The sequence below is a fragment of the Mirounga leonina genome, unplaced genomic scaffold (genome assembly GCF_011800145.1).
Source record: "Mirounga leonina isolate KUSES-001 unplaced genomic scaffold, KU_Mleo_1.0 Mir_180, whole genome shotgun sequence".
In the NCBI taxonomy this organism is placed as follows: domain Eukaryota; kingdom Metazoa; phylum Chordata; class Mammalia; order Carnivora; family Phocidae; genus Mirounga; species Mirounga leonina.
In genome coordinates, this window is record NW_023270469.1 from 16,898,417 (window position 1) to 16,921,546 (window position 23,130).

Genomic DNA, 23,130 nt, shown 5'->3' on the forward strand with positions numbered 1-23,130 from the left:
TTGATTTGATTTTAAATAATCTCTACCCCCAATGTGGGGCTCAAACTTATAACCCCGAGATCAAGAGTCACATGCTCTACCAACTGGGCCAGAAGCCAGGTGCCCCTAAAGAGGACTTTCTTTTTTTTTTTTTTTTTAAGATTTTATTTATTTATTTGAGAGAGAATGAGAGAGAGCACAAGAAGGGGGAGGGTCAGAGGGAGAAGCAGACTCCCTGCCAAGCAGGGAGCCCGATGCGGGACTCGATCCCGGGACTCCAGGATCATGACCTGAGCCGAAGGCAGTCGCTTAACCAACTGAGCCACCCAGGCGCCCAAGAGGACTTTCAAGAAGCATAATCTTACAAGAGAGAACAGGAGAAAAGCAACTACAACAAAATTTTGGAAGGCGGCAAGCAGACAGAGAGTTAAATGACTTAGCAGACCTAAGAAAAGTGGGGAGTAAAATCCCAGTCAATCCATGTTGCAGAATCCTGAAGGGGATGGGGAATTAGAGGCACCAGTTACCTCTGGGAGTAGGAGTAAAGCACACAGCTAAAATAAAGAAGCTGGCTGCAAGTCTGTTCCAGCATTCCCCACGCCCAGCAGCCAGTGACTGCCCCACCCTCAACCCAAAGATTCATATCCACCCTCATCCCACTGAACTGAGTAGAAGAGCCAGTGATATCCCTAATTCAGTCCCTATATCAGGCTAGTTGTTTGGGGCTATTTATTTCCACCTGGTTGTTTTGCACTGTAACCAGCTTAACATCCTTTAAACACATGCTAAAAAGTTCAGTCGCAAAACCATGAGAAATTTCTTTCACTCCTCCTACTGACCTACTTAGTACTAAAGATAGGTATCTGTTCATCCTTCCCTAGGCACAAAACGTTCCACCTTCTGAAAAAGGCTTTACACTTCATACTCTTTCTGGGACAGTCTCTCAGACTCCCCTGACATAGTCTGAACTCTGAAAATCCTGATGTCAAGGATCCTAATGGAATGGAAGATAAATGGAAGAATGGAAAATAAATCTGTTACAAAATAAAACTAAACTAAACCTGATTAAACAGATACTGGGACCATTAAGCTGGAAAAAGATGAAAACTGACAGTAAATTAGTTCACAAGGCAGGAGCACCAATTTTTCATGAAAAGAGAAATTTAAGTGTTTCTTAAGAAGGGACTGTGAAATAGAAAACTAACTAACAAGAAACTGAAAGGAAACTCCAAAACAGAACTGATGATTCTAGGATCCAGAAGACTTTGCCTTTGGAGAAGGAGCCCTAAAACTTTGATAAAGGGGACAAAGTATTTCAGAAAGTCTACTGCTGTTCTAAAAGAAAAATTCAAATGGAAACTCTGCTAATAAAAATTTAAAGGCAGTCTGCTAGTAATTGTTTGGGCTCACAGGAGAGAGGAGACAGCTACAGTGTGAAGAGTTTTGGCCTCTAATCAAACCACTGAGGATTTCTGAGAAATGCAAGTACATTTTGATCAGATTAATCAAATCAATGTTTAGGTACACTGGAACATAGGATTCTGTAAGTTTAGCCTGTTTATATCTTCTTTTAGTAGTCTTTGACACAACTTATATATTTAATAATAATCATACTGTTTTATATGCCATAAAGCCAAAATTTACCTTTTACATGAAAATAGCCAATGTGAAGATGACCAAGACTTTGTGAACCAGTTCAAGCTAACAGCTAATATTTCTGGAAAGCAGCATTTAAGAACACGTTGTCACTACTAAACTCCACACTGCCCACAGTGCTGTTTGGGAGGGAATGGGCTCATGTTCCCTGGACTTCATCATTATTTACTTAGCCTTCACTTTCCACAATGAACTGCTTAGAACCTCCAGAAGCCTCTAGTGAGGTCTTGAGAACTCAAGCTGGAGGAAGAAAACAAACTTCTTCCTCCTCCTTACTTACTCATACTGATGGTCAGCACTTTTTTTCAGCTCTAGACACTGAAACTAAATCAAAGTAGTAAAACAGAAAAAAAAAAAGAAGTTTCCCTCTCATGTCAAGTAAATTTTTGGTTTAGAAAGTGAAACCTTGATATCGAGATGAAGGATGATTCACAAAGAGATTCTACTATACACCACAGGAAGAGTTAATATTAAAAAGACTGACACCACCAACGTTGGTGACGATGTAGAACAACACAATCTCTCATACAATGCTGGTGTATTTAATTTATTAATAACAGTATTCATTTAAATGGCACAATCATTTTGGAAAAAAGACTAGCATTTAAAAACTAAACTTTTATTTAAAGATTTATTTATTTATTTGAGAGAGAGCCAGGGCCGGGGGGTGGGGAAAGAGAGAATCCCCAGCAGACTCCTGCTGAGCAAGGAGCCCGACACGGGGCTCAATCCCATGACCCTGACATCATGACCTGGGCCAAAATCAAGAGCTGGATGCTCAACCCACTGTGCCACCCAGGCGCCCCCCAAAATTAAACTATTTGACCCAGCAATTCCACACCTAAGAATTTACCAAAGAAAAATGAAAATGTATGCCTACAAAAGGTTGTACAAAAATATTCATAGTAACTTTATTAATATTAACTCTAAACTGGAAATGGCTCCCACCAATGGGAAAACAGATAACAGAACTGTGACATATAACACGTATCATTCAACAATAAAAGAGAAAAAAACTAAGGATATATGCAACAAGATAAATGAATCTCAAAAACCTTATGCTGAGTAAAAGAATTGTACCACAAAAGAGTACATATGATTGCATTTATACAAAATTTCAGAACAGTTAAAACTAATCTGTAGTAGAAAGTCAGAAGAGTAGTAACCTTTGAAGGTGGGAGAGGGAATTGAGTGAGAAAGGGCACAGAAAACTTTCCAGGGTGATGGTAATATACTACATCTTTTTTTTTTTTTTTTTAAGATTTTATTTATTTATTTGACAGAGAGAGAGCACAAGTAGACAGAGTGGCAGGCAGATGGAGAGGGAGAAACAGGCTCTCCGCTGAGCAGGGAGTCGGATGCGGGGCTCGATCCCAAGACCCCAGGATCACGACCCAAGCCAAAGGCAGCCGCCCAACGGACTGAGCCACCCAGGTGCCCAGGTAATATACTACATCTTGATAGGCTCGGGTTACATAATTGTATGCATTTGTCAAAGTTTATGATTTGTGCATTTTATTTTATGTAAATATTTTCTCAAAAGAAAAAAACTATAATGAAACACTGAACTCTACTTCTTTATATGCATACTTAATTATTTAGAGGGAAATATGTTAAAGCCTGCAATTCAGTTTGACAAGTATCAAGAAAAATTAAAATGGAATGACGGCTGGATAGATGGGTCAATCTGTGCTAAAGCAAGTAAAATAAAATATTCATGGTAGAATCTAGTTGGTGGGAAAATGAGTATTGAGCATAGAATTCTCTGACCCTGCTTTATGTTGGAAGATTTTTCACAATAAAATATTAGGAAAAAAGTAAAGAATGTTGGGAAACCACATGCCTACCAAGGGCTTAAAGAACAGAAAAAGTATTTTCCACATTAGGGAACATCTAGGCCTACTTCTTGCTCTGGGTTTTACAAGAGACTATGCTGAAGATTAAAATTTTCAAATAGAAATATGGTCAGATATATAAAACTGCAACTTGATAAATGTTTTGCTCACAGATATCCTAACAAAACTTATTTTTACTGTTCCTTTGATGGACTGGTTTTTTTCACGGCTTTAAATGTTGCAGCTGTGTTACTTGTCATGACATTTTCCTGAGACAGAGCTGAGATAAATTTAAGGATCAAAGAGCTCCAAGTGATTTTATAGATATTATCTTATTTCTCCTTGAAGTAGTTCTAAAAGACTCTAGTTGAGCAAGCACTATTATGTCCATTTTACAGACAGAGAAAACAGGACAGAGAAATTAAGGGATTTATTTAAGGTCATAGGACACAAATGGCACCTATAATAATAATATACTGAAAGCTTACTGTGTCAATTTTACTATTATCCTCTTATTTAATCTGCACATAAGCTTTCATTTTATAGAGCAGGAAACCAAGGCTTACAGAAAACAAATAGGTTGGCCAAAGTGACAAAGCCCATCATCCTAACTTCCATCTAATTAGCTAATGGGTTCTGAACATTTTTTCTATTATGACATATAGGATAGATGTTCACATTCCTGTGGACATAACTAAAGTTATGCATAATTTTGCCAGGTACTGGTAATTCTACTGCTTCTCTTTTTCTCCAGAAAGCACACTGGAATGCAAGTAAGAGTGATATAGAAATAACCTTGAATCTCTACCAATTTATATTTTACAAAAAGCAAATTATTTACAAATTTTAGTATTTCAAGTAAAATGAGAAACAAATTACTTTGCAGTATTAAGACTGAGAATCTGCAATAGTCTGAATCTTCTAAGACTTTTCCTTGTATAGTATATCATGTTCCAGGAGACTGACCATCTTAAGAGCAAGGTGTGATACAAATCTTGTAGCCTAAACTGCCCTCTCCAATTGCTTCTGAAGACCTATTTCAAACGTGATCATGCACCAGATGTCTCTAGCATTTAGCATGAATGCTACGGAGAATGCAGCCCCATATTTTAATGAAGGCCAAGGTTACTCAGCTCTAAAAGATGTCTAAGTAGAAGATAAAGTAGCACAACCTTCAATAATACAGCCAAGTCATATCCCCTTCCTCCTTTTTTCCCCTCCCCTCTCACAACCCTGAGTTCTGTAGAAACTTTGCAATACTTCGCCTTTTTCTCTAATACCCAGCTATATCAGCAGCACTACAGGTGTTAAAAACTTAACCCTTACTGTGATATTAGGAGATGGGGCCTTTGGGAGGTGATAAGATCATGAGGGCAGAGACCTCATGAATGAGGTAAGTGCTCTTATAAAAGAGACCCCAGAGAGCTCTCCAGACTCTTCTGCCCTTGAGGACACAGCAAGAAGACAGCCATCACCAGACATCTTATCTTGGACTTCCTATCCTCTACCAGAACTATGAAAAATAACCTTCTGTTTGTTTATAAGCCCCCCCATCTATGGTATTTTGTTATAGCAGCCACAACAGACTAAGACAGGAGATATCTATTCTCATTCTCAGAAATGATTTACAATGAAGAGACTTAGCCTGAAAATATTCCTCAGTCTGAGAGCCAGCTGACAAATTTAGTTGCTGTTTGTTCTTTACCACATTGTTTCTCTATTCTAGTTCCTTCTTCGTGGTCCCTACTAATTTTTTTAAGTCCATGATTAACCAAAGGCTCTACATAAATGTATCTCATTTGAAGAAAAAAAATTAATTTTGATTTCAAGACGCAGAGGTGATGACTTTACAAATTAAATTCTTACTTTATGAAAAAAATAAAGCAATTCTTTAAAGACCAAGCTATGTTGTATTTAGATATGATTTAATGTGCAATCTTTCATAAATAAATCTATATGTAACTTGAAACAATTTCTATAATATCTTGAACTTTTAAAAGAAAGCAAACAAAAACAATACAAATATATCAGAATATAATTTTCAAAATGTGCATACCTAGTTGGCAGTTAAGACTTCTTTAAGCTACTCTTTCTTAAGAAACTACTATGTTCTGTGCAAAGGGCTTCATATGTATTGTCTCATTTAATCTGCACACTGAGTATTCTTTTTTTTTTAATTTTTTAAAAAGACTTTATTTATTTATTTATTTGACAGAGAGAGAGAGCACGCAAGAGAACTCAAGCAGGGGGAACGGTAGAAGGAGAGGGAGAAGCAGGCTCCCTGCCGAGCAAGGAGCCCAGTGTGGTACTTAATCCCAGGATCCTGGGATCTTGCCCTGAGCCGAAGGCAGACACTTAACCAAATGAGCCACCCAGGCGCCTATCTTTCTTTTTTTTTTTAAAGAGGTAAGGATATAGTGGTTTATGGAGGTGAAAGTATTTGCTTAGAGCCTTCTTTTCAGCAGGTCACCCTAATTAGGATTGTCTGATTTCCACAAGAAGGTCTATCTGATTGCAGAGCTCAACTCTTTCTAGTATACCACACAACATATTACAGAGTAGGATCTGTAATGTCCCTATGGCCTAAAATGCCCAATGTTGGGGCGCCTGGGTGGCTCAGTTGGTTAAGCGTCTGCCTTTGGCTTGGGTCATGATCCCGGGGTCCTGGGACAAGCCCTGCATCAGGCTCCCTGCTCAGTGGGGAGTCTGCTCCTCCCTCTGCTCCTCCCCCTGCTCATGCTCTCTCTCACTTTCTCTCTCTCTCAAAAAAATAAATAAACTTTTAAAAAAATGTCCACGGTCACTCAACCTCTTGCTGTCTTCTTGTGATCCATCCCATCCTGACTGGACACCTGGCTGTGCATTCAGATCAGAAGAGACCATAAAAGTGAAAGTACATTATAAAAAGCCTGGCCCTTGCCTAGGTCTCTAGATAAGTTCATCTCTCTCTCTCTCCCCTTTTCCCCCTAAAGTCTAGTCTAACTAGGTTTACCAGTACCACTTCATGCAATCACTGAAGACAGAGTCAGAGAACCCAACTGGTTATAGAACTATGAGGGACATAAAAAATTATTCAATCCAACTCTCTCTTTTTACAAATAAGGAAACTCAAGTCAAGAGATGCCAACTTGCCAGGGTCACACTGCTAGCTGATGCAGCCATATCTATAATCAGATCTCTGACTCTATGTTATCTACAATATAAGGAGTTTCCATCTGAGGGGACATTTAAGATTTCTTTAATAATGTTTTTAAAATTATAAAGTAACTTCATAGTGAGAAAAGTACTAAAACTCCAGGAAAGTATAAAATGAAGAGTAGAAGCCCCTTCTCTCCTTCTACTTTCTAATCTTATTTCACTCCCTGGGAGTAACCAGCATTAAATTTCTTGTGTGTTTATCCCGAATTTTTCTATATATGTATATGTACATATATGTGTGAAGTAATTTAAATATGGAACTCCAAAAATTATTCTTTCATCTCAGGCTGATGTTTTCCTCTGTATCATGTAGTCAACAGTCATATTATTAATAATATGCATAAGCAATATTACAACATGTCCCTAAGTTGTAAAGCCTTAAGTTTGATATTCTCCTTAGGTACAGCTCACCTGTTTTCCAGATCCGGCATGCTTAGGTTTCTAGCAGCAAAGCACATTTTGAGAGGGATGACCTTCCTGTCCTTGGTGCTGTTCTGGTGTTTTGGAGAACCAGAGTCCTCACTGCCACTAAAGCTTGGTGACTGAGGAGATGCACCTTCCCATGGTAGATCTGATACTAATGATGGCTTCTTGATATATGGTGTTACTTCTCGGATGAACTTGACTACGAACAAAAATCAAAGAAGAAGGTTACTGTTTTTGCTTCCTATGAAAAAAGACAACTGAAATACATACATACATGTAATATCTGCCAGGAAGTGAAAAAAGACACTAAGTTAAAGAGCCAGAACACAGAATCTTAGGATTGGAGGTATTTTAAGGCTACCTAATCCAAATGAAATACCACTGTATTCTAAAAAGTTTAACTTCTGCGCTTTTGCATGTATTTTTCCTTCTGCTTAGGACTCCTCTCTCTCTATCTGCCTGACCAACTCTACTTCAGAGTCACCTCCTCAGCAACCTTTCCTGTTAACTCTCCTGGGTATTACCATTACACCGCTGTAACAACCTCTTAGCACCCTGGGTTGTAATCCTTTGCTAAAATTCCATTCACCTGCTGGGTCTGAGTTCTTCGAGGGCAGAAATTATGATGTATTCAGTCTTAGTATCCAACACCTAGGACAGTGTGTGCTCAATACATGTTTGCAGAAATGAGTAAAGAAACAAATGGGGGTGCCTGGGTGGCTCATTTGGTTAAGCATCTGACTTCGGCTCAGGCCATGATTTCAGTGTCCTGGAATGGATCCCTGCATTGGGCTCTGTGCTCAGGAGGGAGCCTGCTTCTCCCTCTGCCCCTTCCCCTGCTCGTGCTTTCGCTCTCTCAAATAAATAAATATCTTTAAAAAATAAAATTTAAAAAATTCCCCAAGATGTGAAAAAGAAAGAAACCAATGAACAATTAAATACTTGAATTACTTCCATAGTTGACCGGCCATGAGTGAATCTCCTGGGAACAGAATCAGTATCTCCTGAGACAGGGCCCCTTAGCTTTAGACAACTCAACTTTCAGAAGATTCTTGAAACGTCCACCCACTGGTTTGCAGTCTCCTGAAGCATACAGAAAAAAACTCAACCTCTTTCACATGAAAACATTTCAACTATCTAAAAACTGAGATTATTTCTCTCTCTCTTCTCCCAACTAAGCTAAATATCTCTAGTTCAATTCAATTCAGCTCAACCAATATTTTTAGCTACCTACCAACTGCCAGGAATTGGGCTACCCACTAAAAATACGGCAACAAATGAAGAAGCGTGGACCCTGCCCAATTTAGTAAGGGAGACACCTTTATAAACAGATCATTAAACAAATACAAAAATAAAGTGTATTCAAGGTAAGGTATTTTGATTAATGGTAGTTCCAAATTAAAACATAGCTTTTACTATATGACAAACTTTTTTCTTTTTAAGTTCAATTGTAAGACCCATGAAATACTTCTTTGACCTCAGTCATGACTGGCAACTGCTGTCATTTGAGGCATGGTGTTCTTGTTTCAAAAAACAGATAAACCGAGGATTATTAAAATTTCAAGTGGCATTAAAAATGTAAATAGTTGAATGCAGAATGTAGTCATCATTACCTCTGCTATCATGATATATCAGTATTCTACTTCCCTCTCAAATTCTTTTTTTTTTTTTTAAAGATTTTATTTATTTATTTGACAGAGAGAAAGAGCACAAGCAGGGGGAGCAGCAGGCAGAGGGAGAGGGAGGAGCAGGCTCCCCGCGGAGCAGGGAGCCCAGTGTGGGGCTCGATCCCAGGAACCCATGATCACAACCTAAGCCAAAGGCAGATGCTTAACCGACTGAGCCGCCCAGGTGCCTCTCACTATCAAATTCTACTGTGTAGGTCATTAGAGTAGTATCATAGGAATTGAAAAACTAGAAAGATATAATTATTATCAATGCTTATCAATATCATAATAGTATTAATATTCTACAGCACTGGAAGCTTTACACGCCGGGGTGCCTGGGTGGCTCACTTAAGCCAATTAATCGATTAATTGGCTAAGTCTTGATTTCTGCTCAGGTCACGATGTTTAACCAATTGAGCCACCCAGGTGCCCCGAAAGGATTTTATAATAAAACATCCAGATTTCTTTCTCTTTCTTTTTTTTTTTTTTGTTTTTTTTTTTGTTGGATAGGTTCTATTATTAATAAGTTGGGAAATATTTTGCAAATTTACTCCCCATGAGTCATATTTACAGGATATTTTTGTTGAAACAGGAGCTATGTGCAGATTAAACTGTTTTCCCAAAACTTCTTCTTCCTCTCCAGGCAATGGTTTATTATCGATGAATATTATTTCCTGCAAGTGTTTATCTTGGATTTTCTTGTTCCTCTTCATCAGGTCATCATCTCTGTAATCTTCTTGGTGGCTCTGGTTTGAGAATTCTTCCTCTAAGCACCAAGGCTCCTCTCCTTGCTCCAACTTGAAGATTACTGCTGGTTTGAAAATGCAGTTCCCCACTGAGACTAGGTTGTTGTAGTTCTCCAGCATCACATCTCTATACAGGGTCCTCTGAATAGGACCCATTTGCTGCCACTCCTTTTGGGTGAATTCCACAGTCACGTCCTTGAATGACACTGATGCCTGAGATGTGTTCATTTTCTGCTGTTGTTGGGAGACTACAGAGAACTGTGACAGATAAGCTTCTGCAAGCTGGTCCAGTTTCCACTGTCACACAGTCTGTGATAGCTTCTGGATGTGGTGACATCACAAAGTCTGGCTCTTTCTGGACAAGGTAAATAAGAACTGCTTCTGGTGGAGCAAATTAGGACCCACTCCTTTCTGGGTTCTTCTGCCTGTTCTGAAGCTGTGGTGAGGGTGGTTCCTGTTAGATGAGCTCTTCTTCCAGGTGGGACTCCTGTCCCCAGGGCTCCTCTCTTCCCTGTCACACAAGAGCTACTTTGTTCCAGACGTTGAGACTTAGGCCTGAGGGCAAATGGGCCCTCTTTTTTTTTTTTTTTTTAAGATTTTATTTATTTATTTGACAGAGAGAGGGAACACAAGCAGGGGGAGTGGGAGAGGGAGAAGGCTTCCCGCGGAGCAGGGAGCCCTACGCGGGGCTAGATCCCAGGACCCTGGGATCATGACCTGAGCCAAAGGCAGACACTTAACCGACTGAGCCACCCAGGTGCCCCAAAACATCTAGATTTCTAGCAGCCCAATTCCCATCCCTGGAGGCAACCATTATATGGTCTTCCAGACATATGCTAGATATGCTAAGCATATGTAAAAATAAACACACACATGTACATATGTATTCATACATACACTTCACATAATGGTAGTATATAATGCTTATTGCTCTGAACCTTGCTTTTTTTACTTAATAATATTGATATAGTTTTTTATAAGCCCAGCATTCTGCAGCTCATTCTATAGCATGATGAGGTTATAGACCTTTTGCCTCAGATGTACCTGGTTCAAATACCAACTGTGTTTTCTACCTCAGAGTTACTTGACTGTTGTGAGGTCCTCATCTATAAAATAGAAGTAACACTAAACAAGTAAAAGTAAAAGTTTCAGTAATCTCTACACCCAATGTCACGACGCATGCCAGGTGTCCAACATGTCTTTCTTTTCCTTCCCTAAACTAAACAGTTAGAAAAGTTAAAAAATTTTAATAGCAATTAGTAGAAACTAGGTGAAATTATTTTCTTATAAGTTATTAAACAAGATCTGCTGAAATTAAGCATAATCCTAGAAAATATAAAATATTTTTTAAAATCCTAGAAAATATAATAATGCTAATGTCAGAATTTAGATATAGTTTATGTGTGTTTGTATATGTGTATGTGTGTTTTCTATGCAGTTATAATACATGCATTTCTAGGTGGAGAAGGTAAAAGCTAGCTGCCTCAGGTCACCAAGGAGATTTTTTCATCCCAGAAAAATAAGCAAGAGTGCAGCCAGTATATCCCTGGAACGGCTGACTCAGGCATTTCAATACATGCTTTAGTTCTGTGCTTTCAAGAGAGGATTAGATCACAAGAACTTCAGCAGAAATTCCTAAGTTTCCAGTCATGGCCAATGGCAGAGACTTGCTTTGTGAACATTTAAGGCAGTATACCAAGTATTGGGCTACCAATCAGAGGAAATTAAAGGCATTCTAAATGACTACTCGTGAATACTATAGTAGCGTAAAAGGACCCTTCATGATCTACTCAGAAGTTCACTCAGTCACACAGTAGCATCACTGAACTGATGACTGCACATATATTAAGACAGACACACATACACAGCCTATTTCATGGCCTTATGAAAAAGAGCAGCAGTTTCACTTGAATTGATGTCAATGACGTCCATACGCCAATCTAACTGGCCATCCATAATGGCTGAAGAACTGTGAATAGACATCTGTTTGTAATTTACCTGAGATTTGGGAGAGGTGGAAAGTTAACAGTGTTCTGTTTTAGTCCTATAATTAGACCTCTCCAGTTACCACAGTACTCTCACCTGGATACCTGGTTGGATTAGTAAAGACTCTACACCCCTACATGGCATTCAGTTTGACTCAGAACCCATAATATATTTCAGAATTATTTCATTTTTCCTGATAGTTGAAGATTATTCTCAAAATGTTTAATGAAACACTGATGTTTGCACTGTTTTAGGTGCTTAGATGTTGAAGTTAATTTCCTTTCTTCTATGTACTGATCACTCTTATTGAAAATGATACAGTTGGGACGCCTGGGTGGCTCAGTCAGGTAAGCGGCTGCCTTTGGCCCAGGTCATGATCCCAGGGTCCTGGGATCGAGTCCCACATCAGGCTCCTTGCTCAGCAGAAAACCTGCTTCTCCCTCTCTCTCCCTCTGCTTGTGCTCTCTCTGTCAAATAAATAAAATCTTAAAAAAAAAAAAATGAGTCTTCCCCTCACCCTAAGAGCATCACTATAACCCCTTTTCATGAGAGTGACAAAAACATATACATGTACTATTCACACATGTGGAAAGATGTCTGGAAGGATTTTCATCAAAATATCAATAGTGCTTATATGTAGGTGTAGGATCGCCTTCTTTTCTTTATACAGTTCTATATATTTGAAATTCTTATGAGTCCATATAACTTATACCCCCCCCTGAAAAACTTAAGAAATGAAGAAAACTTATTCTGAAACCTTGCTCAAACTTTTTTAAAAAAGATTTTACTTACTTATTTGAGAGAGAATAAGAAACAGAGAGCATGAGAGGGGGTAGGATCAGAGGGAGAAACAGACTTCCCTCCCGCTGAGTGGGAAGCCCGATGCGGGACTCGATCCCGGGACTCCAGGATCATGACCTGAGCCGAAGGCCATCGCTCAACCAACTGAGCCACCCAGGCACCCATTTTTCAAACTTTAAAAATGGAACCACCTTAAACTGAAATCTTGTTGAGCCTTCAAAAACTATAATGCACTGGATGGGATCCAAGATCCAACTGATTCTTACTGAATTCCATACTCTAATGAACAGGTTTATAGGAGGTCCATGTATTTTAATGAGGTACCCTGTGATCCTGGTTTGGGGCATTAGGCAGCATCTGATTTTGAGCTGAATGTCTTTTTATGTGGCTTTTAAAAGATACTTCATAGTGTAAACATAACTTAGGGCTGTAAACACAAGTATTCTAGCAAATCAATCCCCTCCCCTCCCAAATATCGACCCTTCATATAATCATTATTTTCTTCTTTATCTCTAACACTTATCTTTTTCTTACCTAATCTGGTGGCCTATACTATGAGCTTAAGTGAAACTAATGGTCAGACAATGTGGGAGAATGGTGCCATTATTTTCCCCAGCTTTTGCAAACAAATTTGTCTCTGGGTTATCCTGATTGTGAAAGAGCTGGCTTGTCATTTCACTCACAAATGAATTATGGTGACATCACTGTTAAAGTATTCTCCCACGAGGTTTCTCCTCAACCTCATCCCAAGCTCCTCCTCCATCAGGAATCCGATAGATGGTCACCAGAAACATTAGGGAGGAATTACTTTACTTTCAGTAAAAAGCCTTTCACATTCTCAACTTGCAGGTGTCTTTCAGCTCAAGTATCCTGTCATTTGGGGTTTAAGGAAACTGCACAGTCTAGGGATTGTCAACATAAACCCTGAATGTATTCAGAGTGATTATGGTTTCACTATACCTTTCCTTTTTTTTTTTTTAAGATTTATTTATTTATTTGAAAGAGAGCACGCGCATGCACGTTCTCGGAGGGGAGGAACAGAGGGAGCATCTAAGCAGACTGTGTGCCAAGCACGGAGCCTGAGGCGGGGCTTGATCCCAAGACCACAATCCAAGTGGAAACCAAGTAGGGTGCCCAACCGACTCTGCCACTCAGGTGTCCCTATACCTTTCCATTTTACAGTAACATTGCATATTCACTAATTTACTGAGCTCCTGGTACATGCCAGAACTGTTTTAGAAACTTAGAATAATAAATCCACAAACAAAGAATGCAAAAAAAAGAGATAAATGTGATTAGTAAGTAAATTATATTCTGGAGAAACAAAACTTACAGTCACATAAAAGCCTATATGTAAATGTTTTTAGCAGCTCTATTTGTAAGTGCCCAAACTGGAAACAACCCAAAATTCCTTCAATGGGTGACTGAATAAATTGTAGTACAGCCACAGAATAGAATACTACTTGGTGATTAAGAAGTAATGAACTACTGATACACTGAGCAACTTAGAGGAATCTCAAAGGCATTATGTTGAGTAAAAGCCAGTGGTGAAAGGTTACATACTACATGATCTCATTATTGAAAAGACAAAAATATATGATTAAGAGCAGATCAGTGGTTGCCAGGGTTAGGAATGGGGAAGATGTGATTCATTCTTTGGAGCATGGAACTGTCCTGTATCAGAATTGTGGTGATGGTCATAATAATTTGTACATGTGTTAAAACTCACAGAACTGTACGCCATTAGAGGGGAAAAAAGGCAATTTTACTGCATGATAATTAAAAGATAAGAAAAAAATAAGTAGCCACTGGGTGGCTCAGTCATTAGGTGTCTGCCTTCGGCTCAGGTCATGATCCCAGGATCTTGGGATCGAGCCCCACATCAGGCTCTCTGCTCAGTGGGGAGCCTGCTTCTCCCTCTCCCACTCCCCCTGCTTGTGTTCCCTCTCTAACTGTGTCTCTCTCTGTCAAATAAATAAATAAAATCTTTTAAAAAAAAAAGAAAAAATAAGTAAATTATATAATAGGTTATAAGATGTTAAGTGTTAGGGGAAAAAAACAGTAGGGGAAGGCAGATCAGGAGTACCACAGGGGGGTCAATTTGCAATTTTAAATAAGGTGGTTAAGGTAACCCTCATTAAGAAGATGTTTGAACAAAGACTTAAATTAGGAGGTGGAGGATCAGTCATGTGGATATCTGGGAGAAGCGTTACAGACAGGGAGAAGAGTGTTAAAGCAGTAAGGAAAGCCAGTGTGCCTAGCACAGGGTAATCGAGGGAGAAAGAGTAGAATATGGGGGCACAGAGATAATGGGGGTAGGAGGCCGATAATGTTGGGACTTTGAGGTCATTGTAAGGACTTTTGGCTTTTACTCTGAAGTGGTAAGACATAGAGAGGTTTTAAGCAGAGAAGTGACATGATCTAACTTGTATTTTAATCATTTTCACTACTATATGGAAAATAGAGTGAAAGAGGGCAAAGGTAAAAAGTAGGAAGACCAATTATTAGAAGTGAAAGATTACGATAGTGAGACCAGGGTGGCAGGAATGGAGGTTGGTGAGAAGTGGTGAGATTCTCTACTAAAGGTAGACCTACTGAGATATTCTGACAGATAGAAATGGGGGGGGGGTGAGAAAAAGGGAGAAACTGAGGATGATTTTGAGATCTTTGCCCTAAACAACCAGAAGGATGGAGATGACATCAAGAGGTTTAGGAAGAAAGATCAGTAAGTTGAGACCTATGTTAAACAACCAAATCTAGCTGGCAGCCAGATACATGAGTCTGCAGTTTAGGAGACAGGTCTTAACTGGAGCTATAAATTTGGGAGGAATTGGTGTATGGCTGACATTTAAAGCCATGAAACTGGAAAAGATCACTGTATCAGTCAGAGTCCCAGCAGCAAACGAATGCACAGGATTAATAAAGAGACAATTTATAAAGGTGTGGGCAAGATGTTAGGGAAACTACAAGGGAAAACAGAGTGTGATATCCTGTTTACACACCTAGGCCTAAAGGGACCAGGAGAGGAAGTGGTTGGTTACCAGACCCAGGGGAGTCCTGTAGGGGACTGACTCAAGAGGAGCAGTGACCTTCAGTCAATTCAGCCAGTTTGGAGCCAAGGGGATAAATGCTCCAATTTCACTTTCCTCCTTCTTTCCCTCCAGTGTCCTGTTTGGACTCTACATTGGCCAAACTCTACAAAAGCCAAAGGTCAAAGAAGCTTGTTGATGTAATTCCTGCAGGTCAGCCTCCTGGGAAAGAAAGCAGGTAGAGAAGGAAGAGTGAACCTACAGGGGCAAATGGAAGACTACCAGCACGATCACCAAGGGAGTGAGTATAGATGAGGAAGACGACATTCTACTGTTAAAGGGCTGGAGAGAAGAGAAAGAAAAGCAAAAGAGACAGGTGACTTACAAGACACAAGTACTCCACAGAAATACTGACCTAAAATAGTACCAAGTTGCCCAAACTTTAAAAGCCATGCTTTGATCTTACTAATTCCCAGCTTGATTCCTTCCTCTCTTTACCACATTTTGGGAAAAAAAAGAAAAAAGTTTATGCTTGCTGTTTTTATTTTCTCCTTTTGCTCCTTAACCTCTTCTGAATAAAACTGCATTCTGAAGAGTCACTAATGTTTTCTTACTCACCCAATCTAAACTTCTCAGTCCTTATTCTTGCCCATTCCAACATCTGACAGTACACTCTATCAACTGTTTTTTATCCCTTTCTGTCCTTTTATTTTCTAATGCCTTGTTTTTCCTCCTATATCTACAATGTAGCTGCTCCCCAAGGCTCCAATTTTTGCACTTTCTTCTCACTTTCCTCTAGTCCCCCTCAACCTTCCATGCTAGATCCCTTCCACTTAGGTGCTGTCCCAATCCTTCAAAACCACCATATCCAACTGTCAACTAGTCTTCGTTATCCCTAATCCTCTCGTGCATTGTTTTCATTGTTAGCATTAGCATCAACATCTTTCTAGCCAATCAGTATCTAAACCAGTAGTATAGAAAGTACAGCATAAAGCCCAATAATCTGTATTTTATTTTGGATTAAAGACTTAAGCGTGATGGGACGCCTGGGTGGCTCAGTCTGTTAAGCATCTGCCTTCGGCTCAGGTCATGATTCCAGGGTCCTGGGATCGAGTCCAGCATTGGGCTCCCTGCTCCATGGGAAGCCTGCTTCTCCCTCTCCCACTCCCCCTGCTTGTGTTCCCTCTCTCGTTATCTCTCTCTCTCTGTCAAAATAAATAAAATCTTAAAAAAAAAAAAAAAAAGACCTAAGTGTGAGACCTGAAACTACAAAACTCCTAGAAGAGAACATAAGCAGTAATTTCTTTAACATCAACCACAGCAACATTTTTCTAGCTGTCTCCTAGGGCAAGGGAAACAAAACCAAAAATAAACTATTGAGATTACACCAAAATAAAAAGTTTTTTGCACAGTGAAGGAAACAATCAACAAAATGAAAAGGCAACCTACTGAATGGGAGAAGATATTTTCAATTGATACATCTGATAAAGCGTTAACATCTGAAATATATAAAGAATTTACAAAATTCAACATCAAAAACCACTTCCCCCAAATAATCCAATTAAAAATAGGCAGGGGACCTGAACAGACATTTTTCCAAAGAGGATATACAGATGGCCAAAAGACACATGAAAAGATGCTCAACATCACTAATCATCAGGAAAATGCAAACCAAAACCACAATGACATAACAACTTACACCCATCAGAATAGCTAGAATCAAAAAGACAAGAAATAACAAATGTTAGTAAGGATGTGGAGAAAAATGAACCCTTATGTACTACTGGAGGTAACGTAAATTAGTACAGCTACTGTGGAAAATAGTATGGATGTTCCTCAAAAAATTAAAAATAGAATTACCATATGATCCAATAATTCCACTACTGAGTATTTACCCAAAGAAAACTAAATCACAAAAAACACTAATTTGAAAAGATAGATGCACCCCCATGTTTAGCGCAGCATTATTTACAATAGAAAATGGAAGCGGGCGCCTGGGTGGCTCAGTCGTTGGGCGTCTGCCTTCAGCTCAGGTCATGATCCCAGGGTCCTGCGATCGAGCCCCACATAGGGCTCCCTGCTCCATGGGAAGCCTGCTTCTCTCTCCCCCACTCCCCCTGCTTGTGTTCCCTCTCTTGCTGTGTCTCTCTCTGTTAAATGAATAAAATCTTAAAAAAAAAGAAAAGAAAATGGAAGCAATCCAAATGTCAATTGATAGATGAATGGATAAAGAAAATGTGAGATCTATTTATCTATCTATCTATCTGTCTATAGATAGATAGATATATCTATAATGGAGTATTATTCAGCCACACACAAAAAAGGATGAAATCTTGCCATTTGGGACAACATAGATGGACCTAGAGGGTATTATGCTAAGTGAAGTAAGTCAGACAGAGAAAGACAAATACCGTATGATTTCACTTATATGTGGAATCTAAAACAACAAAACAAATGAATAAATAAACAAAAAGCAGAATCAGACCTATAAATACTGAGAACAAACTGATGGTTGCCAGAGGGGAGGGGGATGGGGGAGGGGCAAAATGGGTGAAGGGGAGTTATGGAGGGCTTCCAACTATGGAAGGAACATCATTTTGTGTGTTTGGTTTTTTTTTTTTTTTTTTTAAGATTTTATTTATTTATTTGAGATAGAGAGAGAATGAGAGAGAGCACATGAGAGGGGGGAGGGTCAGAGGGAGAAGCAGACCCCCTGCCGAGCAGGGAGACCGATGCGGGACTCGATCCAGGGACTCCAGGATCATGACCTGAGCCGAAGGCAGCCGCTTAACCAACTGAGCCACCCAGGCGCCCCTGTTTGGTTTTTTTTTAAGATTTTATTTATTTATTTATGAGAGAGAGAGTGTGCACACAGCAGGGGGAGCAGCAGGCAAAGGGAGAAGCAGGCTCCCTGCTGAGCAAGGAACCGGATGCAGGACTTGATCCCAGGACCCTGGGATCATGACCCAAGCCTAGGGAAGATGCTCAACTGACTGATTCACCCAGGCAACCCTACTTTTTTTCTCTTTAAAAACAGAAAATCCATGTCTCTTTATACTTTCTTTGTCTGAAGACATAGGAGGAGTGATTTGTGAGGTTGTGTCAGTGAGGAATTACATGATGATCACCTGAACCTCAGAGCTAATACAAATTTGAGTTACACTTCTTCGGATTCGCTGTACCATCATTTCCAAAGTCATACTCATTTTACCATTATTGCCTTATCATTTAACCCTGTGAAGTTAGCTCATTTGTCCATGCCAGTCACCAGGAGGAAAATATTCCCAATAAAGAACCCAAACATGTCCTCAGAAGCAGTACATGTGCTTATAATATGTGATTTCAGTATTTTCTGGTTAAAAAAAAAATAACTGTAGTTTATATTGGTTCTGAGATTTTCAATTCATTTCATTACTCATCTTTCCTTCTCCATTTTATTTTTTTTTAAGATTTTATTTATTTATTCATAAGAGACAGAGAGAGAGGCAGAGGGAGAAGCAGGCTCCCCGCCCGATGTGGGACTCGATCCCAGGACCCTGGGATCATGACCTGAGCCAAAGGCAGACGCTTAACAATCTGAGCCACCCAGGCGCCCTCCTTCTCCATTTTAACCCAAGGCCTTAAACCCAATGGGCAATAAAAGTTGACCTATCTTTTTCAAGGATTTCAAATTACTATTGGAATGACAAGGAGAACTCAAGTTTCTTCTGGAACCTCTGAGCTGCAGTGGAATGAGTCCAAATAAGCCAGAAATAAAGTAGCTCTGAAATTGTGTCCAGCCGTTAAAATTTCAGGATTTTTAAATTATGGCCTTTTATAATAAATTTATGCAAACTGGCAAGAAAAGATACATTTTTTAGGCTTCAATCAAATTCTAACATGGATATCTATTACTTTTATACAAAAGTATTAGCTTTCACACTTATATATAAGCATAGAACAAAAAGCTAGATTGAAATAATTTGGGTTTTTGAATTGTTTACTATATAATTTCTCCTTGGTAGTTTTCTCTAACTACTAATCTTACACGGTAAAACTAGTTGTGGGTCATTTATAAAGTAAATATTTAAGTGAATTTAAAAAGTGATTTTCTTTGGAATGTTTCCTCAAGCTAGAAAATAGTATGCAAGCTTTTCAACTTTTTATAAAAAACAAGTTTTAGGGGCGCCTGGGTGGCTGAGTCGTTAAGAGTCTGCCTTTGGCTCAGGTCATGATCCCAGGGTCCTGGATCGAGCCCTGCATCAGGCTCCCTGCTCAGCAGGAGGCCTGCTTCTCCCTCTCCCACTCCCTCTGCTTATGTTCCCTCTCTCACTGTGTCTCTGTCAAATAAATGAATAAATAAATAAATCTTTAAAAAAATAAGTTTCAAACAACTTAGGCTTGCATCTTTAAATGTTTTTGTAAGGAAGATAGCTACCAGCAAACTTCCCTGTGGAAAGTGCCATAAAGTATCTGTGTTTAAAATCCTTTATATAACTAATCCAAAACCTGGGAGACACTGTATCTGAAAAATTACTTCAAATTACATATTTTTCTTTTCCTTTTGGTATTAAGATTTATGTTTACTTTCTATGGTGTATCTCTGTTGTTACAAGTCATTTCCAGTTTTAGTACTTCTCCCTCCCCTAATTAAAAAAAAAGTATTGCTTTATGTGAAACAACGTTCCAATCTGTTTCAGACCCTTCTGCTTGCATACAAAGCAGAGAAGACTGCTGACAACAGTAGAAAAGTCTTGACCACCTATAGGATTAGAAAAAATAGAAAGATAGGACTTCATTTAATTTTATTTCCATTGAAACAGAGGCAATGAGAAAGGCAATTTGTGTAAGAAGAAACAGGCTGGTTAGGAATAATTTATATTGCCTCTTAGTCTCCTGCTGAAATATTAAAGTAGAGGCTAGGTTTTTTTAGGAAAAAAATGAACCCTACCATATTTTTTAAAATACCATAAAATGACTCATACACTATAAAACTAAGGGCCAAACTAAGGGTATCAGAGTTGCTAAGTGCCAAAAGCAAGTTCTCAGTTTTATATTTAAAAAATTATATATATATATATTCAGTATGTCCATAAAGGGAGCAAGAAACTACGCCAATCAGTTAATAGCAGTTACATCTGCATTGCAATTATAGGGATTTCTATTTTTGTTTCTTTGTTTTTGTTTTTTTTATTTACTTATTTGACAGAGACAGAGATAGCAAGAGCAGAAACACAAGCAGGGGGAGTGGGAGAGGGAGAAGCAGGCTTCCCGCGGAGCAGGGAGCCCGATGCGGGGCTCGATCCCAGGACCCTGGGATCATGACCTGAGCCGAAGGCAGACGCTTAACGACTGAGCCACCCAGGCGTCCCAGGATTTCTATTTTTGAAGTTAACTGTTCCTATAATGTTTGACCTTCTTATAATAAGCATGTGTTCTATAATAAATAATATTAAAGTTAACTTTTAAACACATGCTATCAGTTAATAAAAATGGATTAGAAAAGTAATTTCAGACATAGATTCAATAGCAGGAACAAGACAACAATGGGGGAAAGTCACTATTCAATAAACGCTGAAAAAAATGGAGTATCAGTATGGAATTATCTTAGATCCACAGCTCACACCCTAGAATGCATTTGCATTAACCTACAATTGATGCCCTTTGGATCATCTTTGTAAAATCATTAAAGTATAAAAGCAGAGCAATACACTTTAAAGTCAAATACTCTCCATTCAAGTCTTTTTATTACATTTGCTTTTTGGGAGGTTTGAAGCACATAATTAACCTCTGGGCCTCGGTTTCCTCATTTATAAAACAAAAAAGACTAACCCCCCAAGGGCTGTTGTGGGTATTAAATGAGATAATGTATGAAAGGTACCTAGGCCAGGGCTTGAGCATTGTAGGTACTGAATATTAGTGTGTATGTGTGTGTGTGTACAATTAATATAATATACTTAGGTGGGAGTATAGTTTAGTGGACGGAGTCTAAGATTTTAGTTTAAATTGACCAGATGTGAATTTCAGTTCTGTCATTTATAAACTTTGTGACTTGGACAAATAATTTCACTTCTCAATTTCAATTTCTAATCCATAAAACTCTAATATTAACCCTAATGCCAATTTTACTGAAAACTGAGCGGATTAAATAAGATTAACTAATAAAATAAAAGTAAATTGTTTGAGAGCCTGCCTGGAAGGTAGTAGGCATTGAACAAAAATGAGCTACAGAATGGGATTATTATGCAACTTTAATACTAATTCTTTTTCATCTTTTAAAAAAGATTTTATTTATTTATTTGACACAGCGAGACAGAGCGACAGCACAAGCAGGGGGAGCTGCAAAGGAAGAGGGAGAAGCAGGCTCCCCACTGAGCAGGGAGTCTGACATGGGGTTCAATCCCAGGACCCTGGGATCATGACCTGAGCCAAAGACAGACGCTTAACCAACAGAGCCACCCAAGTGTCCCAAAATTCATATATTTTTCTAGTACATACACAATCGTTCTGTGACCCTGGCTTGACATTACATTTCCTTTTAACCTTTTAGAACAACTTGTACCCCACTCTACACGGCATCACTATAACAATATGCATGCTTAGTTATTGAACAAACGAATTTTACACATTAGTCAAAATTTGGCAGTACATTGATAGTGTTCATAGCAGTGATCACTAACACACAGAAGATGCACTAATAAATACTGGTTAGATGATGTATGAAAAATTCTGTCAAAAATACAGATATAGGGCACCTGGGTGGCTCAGTTGGTTAAGCGACTGCCTTCGGCTCAGGTCATGATCCTGGAGTCCCGGGATCGAGTCCCGCATCGGGCTCCCTGCTCGGCAGGGGGTCTGCTTCTCCCTCTGACCCTTCCCCCTCTCATGCTCTCTCTATCTCATTCTCTCCCAAATGAATAAATAAAAAATCTTAAAAAAAAAAATACAGATATATTTTTGTAGTCCTAATTTCCCTGTCCTGTTGAATCATGACAAATATTTATGGCTTGGGTAAGAAAATCCAGTTAAAAATTGTTGCTAATGGTGGGGCATGCCTGGCTGGTTCAGTCAGTGGAGGATACGACTCTTAATCTCAGACCCATGTTGGGTGTAGAGACTACTTAAAAATAAAATCTTTAAAAAAAATTGTTGCTAATAGCTACAGATTAAGGCTTTTGTAAATATTTGAATAAAGGATCTTTGCTCAACATTGTTATATGCCTTTTGAATATGTGGGACATGGTCACTCCCTGTGTATACTGAAAGTTATCACATAAATTCTGTATGTATGATCTTAGTTGAGGTTCTTCTCAGCTAAATTTGCTACTAAAACTAATCTGCCACTAGAACAAAATTCTCCTTAATAAACTATTGCCAATTTTTTTTTAAAGATTTTATTTATTTATTTGAGAGAGAGAGAATGAGAGACAGAGAGCATGAGAGGGAGGAGGGTCAGAGGGAGAAGCAGACTCCCTGCCGAGGAGGAAGCCCGATGCGGGACTCGATCCCGGGACTCCAGGATCATGACCTGAGCTGAAGGCATAATCTTAACGATTGAGCCACCCAGGCGCCCAAACTATTACCAATTTAAACACATGGCTTATGGGTGCACAATTAGCTTTTGCAGTGTCATAAAAAATTAATCCTATTGTGAGAGGTCAATAATGGATTAAAACATTCCTCCATCAGTAAAGAAAATCCTTGCTTCAATAAACTCAGTAAGCTTTTATTTATTCCTAACATTAATGATAAGAATTTTTTTCATCTTAAAAACCATGTTTACCCCTTTTCATCAACAAAGAACTGTCTCTTATGTATAAAACATGTA

General features: G+C 38.9%; 2 protein-coding genes across 2 annotated transcripts in view; both read right to left on the minus strand.

Annotated features, from left to right (window-relative positions):
- The window catches only part of SNTB2 (syntrophin beta 2), a 106,469-nt gene that overhangs the window by 52,339 nt on the left and 31,000 nt on the right, over positions 1-23,130 (minus strand). Inside the window, exon 2 of the mRNA XM_035024892.1 lies at positions 7,080-7,293. Coding sequence (XP_034880783.1) covers positions 7,080-7,293 — 214 coding nt within the window. The remainder of the gene's footprint in view (positions 1-7,079; positions 7,294-23,130) is intronic.
- LOC118023390 (zinc finger protein 510-like) lies at positions 9,268-10,103 on the minus strand (the record flags this gene model as incomplete). Its single annotated transcript, XM_035024495.1, has 1 exon — positions 9,268-10,103. A coding segment is annotated over exon 1 (468 nt), but the record flags the coding sequence as incomplete, so codon positions are not given.